Raw genomic sequence first — 13,756 nt, 5'->3', positions numbered from 1 at the left:
TGTAGGCATCTCTTCTCTTAGACAGATAACGCTAGTGTGTTTTGCCATAATCTCCTAAACTAAACCAAATGATGTTGGTGCAACTTTGTCATGAAAAAAACATTGTCAGTTTTTGATAGCACCTGCTTTGCTCAGTTTTTTCTTCTGAATGTACTGCTGTCTATCAGGCTTTAATTTTCCTCTCCAATCAACAGAACATCATTAGCCATTATTTACACAGATTCTCTGAATGCATTAAAGTAGTTGGAAGATTTTACTTATTTATTGTACGCTTCACATAATTACTGGAGTTCTGAACCTCAGTTAGAATCTAAAATGTTGGCTATAAGGGATTCTTTACTACTGGATCCCTGGGCATGCTTTCATAAAAGGGAGTGGACTAACTGATATTGCATCTGTCTACCACTACAATGTTCAATCCTCTGCTCCCAGTTGTAGATATCAGGGCTTTTAATTAAGCAGAAAATTCTCAATAAAGGGCAGATGTATTGGAATGATCAAGTAAGCAATAAGCTAAAAACCCACAATAGAGTGCTGGTTTTTTGTACTAAATAGATGGGCTCTTAACTTGTTTGAGAATTTGTCACTGTTGACTGACTGACAAGCATCTTCTGAAAGGCAAGAGAGATCTACTTTTATGTAAATGGAATGGCATACTGACAATTCACCATATTTTACTTGAATTTATATTTTATGAATTATATTTACACCATGTTTTACTTATTGAATGGTAAAGTTTTTAAATATTTTTATCTAAAACATTGTAATTGTTTTAATCTGGATTTAAAAAAACTTAATAGGAAGACCAATGTATTAATAATTGCTTCAGTTTTGTAAAGAAATTGGCTTTTGGCATGAATTATAACCTGTTATATAGTCATTTTTGTCTCAGCTAAAATGTATTGTAACTGTATACTTGCAATATTTTAATATCCATCTTTCCTTAGTTTTTTTTTTTTTTTTTTTTTTTTTTTTTTAAATCTTTCATGGTTTTACACTACCATTGGTGTTTCTTATTTTCCACACTTTTGTCACTATTTCAGCCTTTATTTTCTTGATCTGTGGTTAACTGCAATGGAATTGCCTCATTTTCACCTAGTGTCTATTTTATGAGTTGCTGTATAGATTATTTTACCATTATTTATCTAACTTCACTGGATTCCTGACATTTGCCATTATTAATTGCTTTTCTTCAGCCATTGATTTTGGTAAAGATAACGTCTCTAGTTTTTGTGCCAGAAATTTTAATCTAACCAACCATGTTTCATTATTTTAATAAAAATTTATTTGCCATATAGACCAAATGTTTTAGTAAAGATTTTATTGAAACTAGTTTGATACCTTTATTTATTTCAGCAATTTTAAAAATTGTTTCAGCCGTGTACTCAATGTTATAATTTACAATTTAACTGTTGTCGTATACTTAGAAGTATTTTTTAAGAAGTTTCAAGAAAAGTTATGTATATGAATTTTAAAAAAAAGTTGGTTGGTTTAGTTCGATTTATATGATTACGGCATATGCCTAAGAGAAGAGATGCTTTCATGGAGGACTTTATAAAGCAACGAGTCCATTCACGAGATTTGAACCTTCGAACAACCTACCAGTGTTCAGTGACTTTAGCATTCAGCTGCTGGTGGGCCCAGAAAAAGTTGTGCATAAATGTAGCAGATTACTATAAATCAGAATTGTCAGAAAGAATTTTACAGATGAAACTAAGAAGGGCAAGATAAACTGTGTCTTTAGAATCTTAGCTCTTTGATGCATGTAATTGTATTGTATTCAAGTATGTTTCATGCATGAAGTGGTTTAGTATGAAAGAAGGAAATACTACAGCGACATTTTGGGAATGCAAACTCTACAATATTATGACAATGTCATATTTGTGTTATCAGAAGTGTGATTAAAATTTTAGAAATCAGTTATTTAGTGTGATTAAAATTTTAGAAAATCATGAATTTTAGAAAATCAATTTTAGAAATTTCAAAATATCAAGATCAGTATGCTTATTGATTAATTTTGTATTTGCAAACAAACCAAATAATGATGGTAACTCAATGTATATGCCTTTTCAAGCTTCATGTTGTATACCTATATATGCTGTTAATTTCAATTCTATACATATGTATTATTTATTCTGTTATATTATATACATATGTACTGTTCATTTATTTATATTCTGTATACATACTCTTAATATATTTTTTTCTTGAAATGTAAATAAACTTGCTTACACTGGCCTGTATACTTATTGAAAAATGTTCCTTGTGATTTCTCATTTTCTCAATAATAATATTTTTCATTTATTAATTTATTCTGTTATCCACTGCTTTAATATTTCTGTTAATTTACATCAGTTTTTCATAATGATTTTACTACTTATTTAAGAGAAGTAAAAGTTAATGATTGTAATGAATAACATTTGAACATTTTTAGTGTCATAAGTATCATACTCGTGTTGTGAAACTGGTTCCCCAAGTTGAAAATCTCCTCAAAGAAGGGGCTCTCTCTGAAGAAATTGTTCTTGATAATGTGCCAAAGCTTTTAAATATAGCTAGAGAATGTAATGTTACTCTGAGATGGTTGTTACTTCACACAGTGATGTTGTCTCCAGGTTAGTTCATTTAAAAGAACAAATTTCGTAAAAAGACTTGAATATTTCAAATCAAAAGTCATTCTAGGTACGTTCCTTTATTAATCTTTCTAAACATATTTTAAAAAATAACTTTTTTATTTTTACTCTTTATTAGAGTATATGAATGATATTTTTGTAAATTTGTATCATGGATATGTTTAATTTGTATTATGGATAAGTTCCCTGAGGTCATAAATCTCGCAAATACTGAAACTTGAATACGCGATTTTTAACAATAATTATAAAAATGAGAATTTGTGGTGATTTCTTCTCAGGCCTGATTATATGAAAATGCTGTGTTTAAAATGTATTTTCAATGATAATATTTATTGTCTAAAATTTATTTTTTACAAGTTTCTTTACATATGATTTCAAAGTTTGGTTTTCTTCCTTTGCATTATTTGCATATATATATATATATAAGTGTGGATTTATATGTATTCTTTTTAGTTGCTGAATCAAATAAAAGATGTAGGCAGTTGAGAGAACAAGTAGTCACTGACAGCCATTATAAACCACTTCTAGTATTTGAGCTATTACTGTATACTGCTCAATTTGAACTAAAACTTAAAGAGGTATGCTGAGTATGATTTAATGTAAATGTTTCCGTTTTATTTCTGTGATGAACCATGTGTTATGTATTTGGAGGTATTTTTGATTATTACTTTCCATATGTTATATAATATTCAAATATATTGTGTTTTTTTAAATTCTTTGAAGTCAAATGTATTAGTAATTTTTGTAATGGATATTTTTTACACTTTCTCCACTTTTCAAAAATACTGTAATGTGGGAAAGCTTTTCACTAGCCATGATGGAATAAAACATAGCAGTAGTTTCCAGTAATTTATATACAGTACAAAGTCTTTAATCGGGCGATTCCGGTTTAGGGGTTTCCTGGATTATTGATCATCAATTTAAATCTACTAAAATGGCATGCAGAAATTATAAAATTTAAAATATGAAACTGTAATTTATGAAATAAACAATTATGATCTAAAGGGTATAAAAAAATCATATTTATTTGTTGTTTACTTTATTAAACATTTCTTTCGATTTAAGTTGTTTAAGATGCTAAGTTTTATGTGCTAATACTTTCTCTTTAATTCTATAAACAAACATAATTTCTTGTTCAGTTACAAAGTTCCGCTGTCCAAGTCCTGTAATTGCTGTGCTGAGAATACCGACTAACTTGTCAATGGAATTTTTTTCGTTTTCACTAACCTCTCTGTCATTTTCTTCATGTCTTTATCCATTTTTTGCAGCAATTCCACTTTTTGTTTGATGGACATCGAAACATGCTTTCGCTTTGTAGATCCTTTGGTAGCTCCAGAATCAGAAAATCTTTTTAACATAATCAAAAGTTCAAGCTTACTTTTTATAAAATTGCTTTAACAGTTTGTAAAAAATAATAAGTCGGATCCAATTAGAAGATTAAGGAACAACGCAATCTGCAACATTGACCGAAATAGATAATTAGATAATTTAAGCCTAGCTTATACCATCCGTTATACATTAACCGCACATGCATATAGGTATTATGCGCATGTGCAGAAAGTTTGTAGCTTTGAGGTCCAGATTATAAATCATTTCGGATTATGGATGTCCGGATTAAAGACTTTGTACTGTATTGGTAAAAGTCTTGAGCATCCCCAGGTCTTTAGAAAAAATCTATCAAATCGTACTAAAATTACAATTTAAACCTCAAATAATATTAAAAGCGTGAATGATATGAAGTGTACAAATTTCATATAAATTAAAACAGTATGTGTATTGTATAATTTAATATTCCAAAACTGGAAAGATCGTGAACAATTCGAAATTTTAGTCATTAATGATGGTGCATTGATTCGAGCCTTCAGATATTTATTACTTAGAAGTACAGGGTCTACAGCAGTGTTTTCCGGCTTTTTTTCCCTTCAGTTTTAATGTAAGCTTGAAAAAAAAATCTTCATTTTCTATTAGAGTGCAATGCAAATTAATCATAGTACAAAGTTAAATGATTAAAACTGTTTACGTCTAAAAAGATTTTAAATAAGCTTAATTAATTTACTCTTATCTATTTACCATTGCTTTCATAGTATCCCACATCTCTCTTCATTTCTTTATTTTATTTTTTCCCTAAATTCCTACGTTAACTTTCCCCTTAAAAAACAGGATTTTCCTTCACATAACACAGCAGCATGTTTTGCTGCGTTTGGGTCATAATATTGTTTTGTGCCATTTTTTTTTTAACTACAAATGCAGCGTGTGAGTTAGTGAAATAATGTGAGAATACTCCTAGAACTTCAACCAGTGCGCGCTATAAATTCCGTCACTCATCTGTACTGCGATTGGTCTAAAGCTGCATGTGCCTTTTCAGTAAAGTCAAATGGACCCACTCGCACACCAATTGAGGACCACAGAATGGCCTTCTCCATTAAGTCGAAGACGGCTGTTCATATCGGATTTTTTGAGTCAATATTGTTCGCTCAAATAATAGATGGATCTAGTGATTGTAGAATAGGTGTTCTGGTCCTGTGCTCTCAGACTTTCACTTGTTTTGCTGTGTTCGAAATTTGTTTCATGGTATAACACTCAGTTCACATGAGGCCTTAATTCAGCACCTTTTTCAGCTTTTCGCTTGTTTTGTGAATGTGGAAGTACGAAGCTCATTAAAAGAAAGCAAAAAGGGCAGTAAACTATTGACTGATCATTGTTCTTAATATAAATTAAGGGCCTTTGAAGAACATAGAAAAAAATGCATCCTAACTTTTCTGATAATCTAGTAGATCATATTTTAGGGTAAGGAAGTCTTCTTCTTTTTTTTTTTTTTTTTTTTGTGTGTGTGTGTGTGTGTGTTAAATAAATTTTAGTTTTGGTAACTTCATTTTAATTTGCATTTATTATTTTATTTTATTATATATATATATATATATATATATATATACGCATAAATTATTTTTTTAGTAGTGGATACAAATTAAAAAGTTTTAATTTGTACATAAAATACTTTATGCAGATTTTTGTATGCATTTTAATCTTTTATTGTTCCTTAAAATATGATAGTTTTTGTTTAAATATGTTGGAAATTTTTTATACTTGCATTTAAAAATACTAGAATTTTAATGATACTGTATATAATGTTCCAAAAATTCTAAGAATTTAGGCATAATTTTTTTTTTTATTTTATTATTATTTTCGCAGTTTTCATTAATATTGCAGTGCAGTTTTTCAACATAATCCTCCTTTAATTGAATATATTACTAATCCTCCTTTAATTGAATATATTAATCCCAAAGAAAAATTAATTTTTTAAAAATTGTCCTCGAAGAACTTTTTTGCTGTCTCCTCTGTCTGCTTCTGCCATGGTTAAATTCTCAAATCGAACAACTGGTTTTTTTTTTTTTTTTTTTATGTGGGTTTTTTTTATCCTTCTCACAAAATCAATTTCCAAAATTTTCCCACCCTCTTCCCACAAAAAGCAAATGCATCTTCCATGGCTGCAAAATAGTGTGGCGAACCTGCACCTGTACCTGTCATACAACTGAATTGGACTAAACAGTATTATCCAGAATAGTTGCATAAACATGACAAGACTTGTCTCTGGCTGATAGTATTGCCTATAAAATTCTAGAAACTGAACTAAAGCTCAATTCCCGGAACACTGGAAAAATGCCATACATTTTACATAATTTGGAATTCTTATTTGAAGTTGAGCAATCCATCGCAATAAATCTATACCAATTTATATGTACTTTATAGTTTTAGCTTATTATGAATTTCAGAATTAATGTATGATTCTTGTTCACCTGTACCAAAACAGCAATAGCTTTTTATTGTTGTTGATCTTGGATGTTATGTAGCAAACACCCTTGCTTTAAACTTAATATTTTAGATATACGGTCAAAAGTCGTTAATCCGGATTCATCGGGACTTCGGCGATTCCGGATTATAGATCATCAGTTTAAATCTGATAAGATGGGATGCAGAAATTATAAAATAAAAAATATGAAACTGTAATTTATTAAATAAAGAACAATTATGATCTAAAGGGTATCAAAATTTACAAAAAAAAAAAAAAAAAAAAAAAAAGCTTAATATTTATTTGTTTACTTTATTAACCCCTTCGCGCCGGGTAGTGCAAACGTGCGCTTATCACGGAGGCCGGCAGTGTCTTATGCGAGCGTCTGTCCAGGGCCGGAGGCTTTTTTGCTATTAAGCCTAAATCCATGAAATTTCCGAAGTATCAGCGCATTGTTTAATAATGCTCTATAGAGTATTTAAACGGCTTATGCTTTATAGATATTTTTATATATACTTTAATTACCTTATTTCTTGTTTAAATGCATATTTTACACATTTTATTTTCCTTACTCACCATTTTATGACTTTTAACATTATACATCTGAAAACTAAATATATTACTTAAAATTCTCTTTTCGTATGAAAAATTTGAAAACAGGGATCTACACACAGTCCTACGTTACATTCCTTGCACTCGTAATAACTCATTTGCCGTTTTGGAGGTTTTTTCCAGAAATGTGAACAAACGAAGCATCGTCGTCTCATTTTCTTATCAGTCTCTTCTGAACAAAGTTTTGGAAAATGTCTTTCAGTTAATCTGAGCGGATTTAATTATTCTGCTAATCTTGGTGTGATTGCAACGGTAAAAACAGAAAGAATTCACGTCTAACAAATTTTCTATTAAAAAATATTTATTCGGTCTGTTTCTATTAAAAACAGAGAGAATTCACATCTAACAAGATCTAATTTAAACCGAAATACCCAACGCTTTAGCGAAAATAAAACTTCTCTACTTACAATAAACAACTACCACGTGCGAATTTAAAAGAGACGTCATAAATCACGCCATTTGGAAACATTTATTTCCCCTTTTGTTTATATAATCAAAACCACATGTATGTGAGTCATGCTTCTCTCATTTCAAGTAGAAGGTCTAATGTACATGTATCTGAAACCATATGGACATACAGTGCCATCTTGTGGCAGAAATTATTTTTAAAGTGTTCCAGGACACTGGCACAAATACGTGACAGTTGGGGCTAAATGGGAAAACCCTCTGGCACGCCTGCGTGTCGGCCGGGAAGTGAGTGTGTTCGTTGCTGGTACGTAGACGTAACAGTCGGCGCGAAGGGGTTAAACATTTCCTTCAATGTAGGTTGTTTAAGTTGCTTTGTTTTATGTGATAATATTTTCTGTTTAATTCTATAAACAGACATAATTTCTTCTTCAGTTACAAAGTTCCGCTGTTCAAGTCCTATAATTGCTGTGTCGAGAATACCGACTAATTTGTCAATCGAAATTTTTTCGTTTTCAATAACCTCTGTGTCACTTTCTTCACTATCGGAAGCGAATTATTATGATGAGGAATTTGATTTAAATCATATCAAAGACGGAGTACATCGAGATGAAATACTACATTTAATAAGGAATTATAAGCCAAATAAAATAAAAACATCTGCCCTAAAGGTAAGGATAGTGCTGACAGATCAACTTCCAATTCATTGCGCCCTGCAGCGTCTCCCCCCACCACCACCACAGAGCAGCGTGAAATTGATAAACAGATTTCGGAATGGTTAGAGAAACAAAGGATATGCCTTTATCCAAAGCGACGCATGTGCAGAAAGTTTGTAGTTTTCAGGTCCGGATTATAGATCATTCCGGATTATGGGTATCCAAATTAACGACTTTTGACTGTGTTTATTAAATGGGAAATGAATTTTTTATTCATATTGTGAAGGATTTTTTTAGATATTTTAAAGGTTGTAATCATTTATTTTGATAAGTAGTTACATAAGAAATGTTAAAGGGGTTTCAGTCAGTGTGGATTTTTTAAAAGTTACTTATGCTTTCAAACTGTTAGTATATATTTTTACTTTATCATTGCAGCTTTTTAAACAGTTGCTATCTGAGAAGCATGAAAAATGGACAAAATACAAATCTGAGAGTACAGAAAGAATGTCTGAATTAGGAGATGTTTTCTCTGGTACAAAGCCATTAACAAGAATAGAAAAAAATGGTAATTTTATAAATTCATTCATTATCCTTTAATCCATAACCTAAATCCATTTGTACCTTTTATGTCTAAAGATTTAATCTGATTTGTCTGGTAAAGTTTACTAAGGTAGCAAAGTTTATAATGGAGACTGTCGTTTAATTTTTGGTAGTGTTGAGAGTAATACAGGGTAGAAAACATGGTTGCCTACCAAAGGAGCATACTTGATGTAAGTGAAACATAAGTTTTAATGGTACTTTCTTTGAGTTAACAAAATAGATGAACAGGCATGTCAGCTTATAAAATGTCAGAGAAAAAAAAGAAAAAAAAAAGTGACATGAATAACAGGTGATTCATTTGACTGGTATAAAGTGCTGCATTATGTTAGTAGAGGCTACTTGGCCGTTCACTTAGACAGGTACTTGTCTGCAGTTCCATGCAATATTTCATATAAATGTTGTCCAGGCGCTATGATATGTGTGAAAAATACATAACATGAATAACGGGTGACTAATTTAGGCGATATAAACTGTTGCATTATGTCAGTAGAGTCTACTTGGGAAATAATTTAGGTTTGCTGCTACTTGGCTACAATTACATATGATACTTACCTTTGATTTACAATATGTAGGCCATTTTTTTCTTTGCTTGCATATTTGCATGTTTATAACTGTCTTTAATCCTCATATGGTTATTTCTAAAGTAAGTGGTAAATTTTAAATGTGCCATTAATTTAACTGAAAGTTTATTTACAGGTTGGGAACACATGATTCATCAGAAAGTATTGTGTCTTGTAATGTTGAATTGATATTTGCATAAATTTCAGTTTTCTTTTTCACTTTAATTTCTAGAAATTCATAATTTCCTAACTGAACTTTCTGTTTCAGTAACTAATGTAAATTATCTTCTGTTATTCCACTTCCGTGCAGTTACTCCTGGATCAAAGTAGCGGCCGAGCAGTAAAGTCTCTGAACACTGGTAGTTCGAGGTTCGAATCCCGCAAACGGGCTGGCTGCATGGGTGTTTTCATGGTTTTCCCCATGTGTAGCGTGTATACGAACCAGTTTCCCTTAGAAAGTCCTCCACAAAGGCATCCCTCCCCTTGGGCAGATAGCCCTAGTGTGCTTTGCCATAATTAAATAAACCAAACCAAACCTGAATCAAAGTATCAATTATGTTTTCTTAGTTCTTGTGTTATACTCATATGCTAGAGAATAGTTTTGTTTAAAGGATTCTTGCTTTTATTTTTTTGTGCATTCTCATGTTTTGTGTCCTTTTCGCTTGTTGTTATAACACTTAGTCTTTCGCATTCGTAGACTTCTTTTTCGCATTGCTATGGTATTTAGTAACTTTCACTTTGCTTGGGTGTTTAGTAACTAAGGAATCCTGCATTTGGCTGTTTCCTGCACTTTAAATTGCCAATTTTCAGATTCTTCTAGTAACTTAACTCTTAATATTTTTCTGTCAGTCTGTCTGTCACAATATTCTATCACTAATCTGAAATTTTCAGATGCTTCGTTTAAGCTACATAGTAATAAAATAGTAAGGAATTCTTCTGGAATTTCAAATTCTGTTTCCTCAAGTGTATCTAGAATTTCAACGAAATTAAGTAATCTGCATTTTTTGTTCACATTCATCTTTTTCAAATTAAGTTGCTTCATAAGGCTTACTTTAGTAATAGGACCTTTAGGCTGATGCATTTCCTGAATCCACACTTCATATGAAGTTTGACATTTTTTAATATGCATGACCTCAGATAATTTGACACTCAGAACAATAATTGCTAAAGCTTGTTTATCTTTTACTACCCATTTGTGAAGTTCAGCTTGGTTAGCTTTGGGACTTTCTAGCTTGACTAACTGAACACTCGTGACTTTCCAGAGTTCTGACTGGATTAAAACCATTTTCACTTAAAAATGCAATATTTCAAAGTTAGTGTTATCTAGATTTTCAATAAAGCCAAGGAAGAAGGATTAATTTTGTTTACCTCGATTTTCACCAAAAAATACAGATGCTTGACCTGCTGCTTAGACGTACATCTCCAATGGACTTCTTAGGTAACTGTGAAACTGAGCTTCATAGCTTGCTGTTTGGTTTTTGGCGCTTTGAGAGTAATACACAGTAGAAAATGTTGCCTACCAAAGGAGCATACTTGATATGAGTAAAATATGAGTTTTAATGGTACCTATTTTGAACTTAACAAACTAGATGAACAGGGCATGTCAGTCTCTGATATATGAAGGAAAAAAATAACATGAATAACAGGTGATTAACTTGACTGGTATGAACTGTTGTGTTATGTCACTAGAGTCTACATGGCCATTCATTTAGGTTAGCGGGTACTTGGCTGCAATTCCATGTGATACTGTATATAAATGCTGTCTTTAACACTCTGCTAGATTCCTCTTCCTAATCTAGTCTTCGACAACTGTATTCCATGCCAGCCACACCACGCTACAGAGAATTATGGCTAATAACTAAGACGACACCCCCCATCCGATAGGCACATCTGCAGGATGCTGAATCTTAACATATTTCTTGCCATCTATCTTGGTATTATAGCAATAGAATAAGCTATAATATTAGCTGAATAGTTCACTTCTTCATTCTTCAGCACTATGCACAAACAAGGGAGAATGCAAATTTCCCAACACATACCAAAGCATAAAAATGCACCAGGTAAAGTTGGATGTTTTCCACTGATAGTAGTAACTAAAACAGTACCAAATGTTAAATTAAATAATAATTCTGCATGAGGCAGTAGTATAAAATGCAAATATCTAGTCTATTATGTTAAAGTGCAAATAGTGTGAAAATAGCAACAAAATTAACTGAGCAAACTACGAGATTATTATCAGTCTATCACTACTACAAGATTATTATAGATAGCTATTTTTTCCATGTGCTGTCAGTATAACTCACTTTATTTACCGCATTAATTTAGGTAAATGTGTTTCTAAGTTTCACAAATTCCAAAATTAATATATTTTTCAAAACATTCATATTTTTGGTTCAAATGTAGAAGAAATATACAATTATAATATAAATTATTTATTTTGTTAATATTCATTTGAAGATTTATGATTTTCAGCTTTGTTGTAATAAAAAATTTTTTACCATTGTTTTGAATTATATTCCCAATTTTGCATTCTTTTGCTGTAGTGGTATATGTAAAATTTAAGTTTTCTCTGAATTTTTGTAAGTTTAACTATTTTTAATGCATAATTATTCATATTTATTAAAGCTGCATTAACCCTCCGCATACGGGGCCCTCGATTTCCACTGGATATGAAATCTATCTCATAATATAGGTTGTGTGAAAATAGCATGTGTAAGTTTATTGCTCTTATTTTCAATATGGATTCCACTTTTTCTCTGTGTAGAAGAATATTGTAACATTCATACTTTATGTTTCGTTTTGCACCTAGATGACACTATAGATTCATAGCATTGTAAGGGAATACTATTGTTTACATTTTTATATTTTTATTCCATGCACATTAAAATTGTGTGAGCCATGTTGTATGCTTTTAAAATTGAAAAAACTACTAAAATTTCTGTATTGTATTAATTTTGTTTATATAGATGTGAATAGTAATATATGAAGATAGAGAATATGAAAAAAGCCCCACATTTCAGAACCATTGTTTGCATTTTTATTCCATGCATGCTAAAATCACACAAGCTGTATTGTATGTTTTTTTAAATTCAAAAAAAAAAAAAACTATTAAAACTTCAGCAGTACTGTAGTTTTGTTTAGACAGATGTGAATAGTAATATATAAAGATAGAGGGGGGAAATAAATAAATAAATAATAAAAAAAAGGCCCCCTATTTCAGAACAGGAATGTGTCCAAATCACACCGTACGTGGAGGGTTAATTTTATACTTACACAATAATTGGTAAGAAAATAACAAAATGTGGGATTTTAATGAGGCTTTCTTTTGAAATTTCTTTATATTGTAATTAATTATATTATGCCAAAACCAAAAAAGTGCGTTCATTTTGTGGAAAAAATTAGTAGTAAGACCTTTTTATTAATTTTACTGTTTATAAAAGTATACATAATTAATATATTCATGAGCAATATTATTATTTCAGATAATTTACAAGCATGGTTTAAAGATATGGCAAAACAAATTGATTCTCTCAATTATGAAGATGCAACTGCAACTGGTAGAAAAATAGTTCAGCTCATACAAGCTCTAGAGGAGGTATTTTATAAGCTTGTTTCTCTAATTTGTTATCTGCATTTATTATTTTATTAGCTATATGTAACTTGATGAACATTTCGTGGGATGATACAAGTGATAATATTACTAACCTAGCAAATGTGTGGTACTTATAAAACAAAGTTAGAACTGAAATATTATTACTATAATAAACTAAGCACATATTTATTTAAACATTTTAGGATAAAATTAGCTTTGTATGTAATGAGTTTTATGAAATGTGCCATGTAAAATGCAAAACTGCCAACATTCCCAGTTTTTAATTGATCTGAATTTGGATTGATTCTTTCAAATGTAAGTATAGAAGAACTGTTGATAACTAAGTACAAACAAAAAGGAAATGCTGTTTTTTTTTTTTTTTTTTTTTTTTTTTTTAATAACAAGTTCCTTAAAAAAAAAAATCTGAAGATTTTTGACACATTTTCATATCTTAAATCTGCAAGCTCTCCCTGCCTTCCTGGTGTGATTTTTCGCCATTATTTTTCTGACTAATTTTTATTCAACCTGATCTATTTCTAATCCATTATAGAGATTTACAAAGGATTTTCTGTAATCTGAACTAATTATCTAATCGGTAAATATTAATATTTCATTTTGTTTTAAAATTTAAAATAGGTCACTACTACTTATTTGAATCATTATATGATGATTAATTAATAATATTTTTTTCATGTTTAAAAGCACTTTGATAAATAAAAGGTTCCCCTCCCCTACTTAAGCTTTTATCCATATCAAACTTTTGAAGAAAATTATAAAAATAAAATGTAAATAAAAAATAAATAAATAAGTAAATAAAAATAAAATAAGATTAAATTAAAATTTAGAAGAATGGATTATATTGTTATGTAACGAACACTAGCAAACAGCCCCATGTACTGCAGCGCCACCTTATC

At 30.5% G+C, this 13,756-nt stretch overlaps 1 protein-coding gene across 2 annotated transcripts in view; it reads left to right on the top strand.

The window, feature by feature from the left end:
• Positions 1 to 13,756, top strand: part of Strump (WASH complex subunit strump) — a 272,405-nt gene that overhangs the window by 149,199 nt on the left and 109,450 nt on the right. For both annotated transcript variants that reach the window (XM_085825272.1, XM_085825271.1), the window contains 4 exons: positions 2,435 to 2,612; positions 3,084 to 3,208; positions 8,526 to 8,655; positions 12,733 to 12,845. In XM_085825272.1, coding sequence (XP_085681398.1) covers positions 2,435 to 2,612; positions 3,084 to 3,208; positions 8,526 to 8,655; positions 12,733 to 12,845 — 546 coding nt within the window. The remainder of the gene's footprint in view (positions 1 to 2,434; positions 2,613 to 3,083; positions 3,209 to 8,525; positions 8,656 to 12,732; positions 12,846 to 13,756) is intronic.

Source organism: Stegodyphus dumicola, chromosome 10 (genome assembly GCF_044657685.1).
Source record: "Stegodyphus dumicola isolate Sdum_Otavi_A_Nest chromosome 10, ASM4465768v1".
NCBI classification, from domain to species: domain Eukaryota; kingdom Metazoa; phylum Arthropoda; class Arachnida; order Araneae; family Eresidae; genus Stegodyphus; species Stegodyphus dumicola.
Note: the sequence above shows the minus strand (reverse complement) of the source record. Positions and strands in the feature narration are given on the sequence as shown.